This window comes from Penaeus monodon, chromosome 19, assembly GCF_015228065.2.
Source record: "Penaeus monodon isolate SGIC_2016 chromosome 19, NSTDA_Pmon_1, whole genome shotgun sequence".
Lineage (NCBI taxonomy): Eukaryota > Metazoa > Arthropoda > Malacostraca > Decapoda > Penaeidae > Penaeus > Penaeus monodon.
In genome coordinates, this window is record NC_051404.1 from 47684884 (window position 1) to 47685282 (window position 399).

The following is a 399-nucleotide window of genomic DNA, read 5'->3' on the forward strand; positions in this document are numbered from 1 at the left end:
AATTGCAATTCGCTGTCTTCTCGCCCGCCTGTCTTTATTCCACATTACAGCTTTTCTCACCACATGTCTCCTGACTCATCTTTAATGTGACCTCATTAGACTTATATAAAATGTGTAATGACTTCCAGAATAATCCAGAGACGGAGGGAGTCTGGAGTGAGAGTGAACATGCAAATTATGTCCATGTCTGAAGTGACCTTTCTCTCTTTTCCCGCAGCAGGATGGAGCCTCTAGCATCGCCCTGCCCGGCCCTGCTGCTTCTGCTCGTCGCCCTCATAGCAGGTCAGTAACTCAGAAAATCAGTAAATCCGTTTGCATGGTAACTGCTCCTCTTCGCTGTCACAGGAGAACCGCTGTCACCGATGGCATACTTCTGGGCTGGATACATTAAAACACGTA

General features: G+C 47.4%; 1 protein-coding gene across 1 annotated transcript in view; it reads left to right on the plus strand.

The window, feature by feature from the left end:
* Window positions 1–399, plus strand: part of LOC119585276 (cadherin-87A-like) — a 49841-nt gene that overhangs the window by 12089 nt on the left and 37353 nt on the right. The window contains exon 2 of the mRNA XM_037933950.1: window positions 218–282. Coding sequence (XP_037789878.1) covers window positions 222–282 — 61 coding nt within the window. The 5' untranslated portion in view covers window positions 218–221. The remainder of the gene's footprint in view (window positions 1–217; window positions 283–399) is intronic.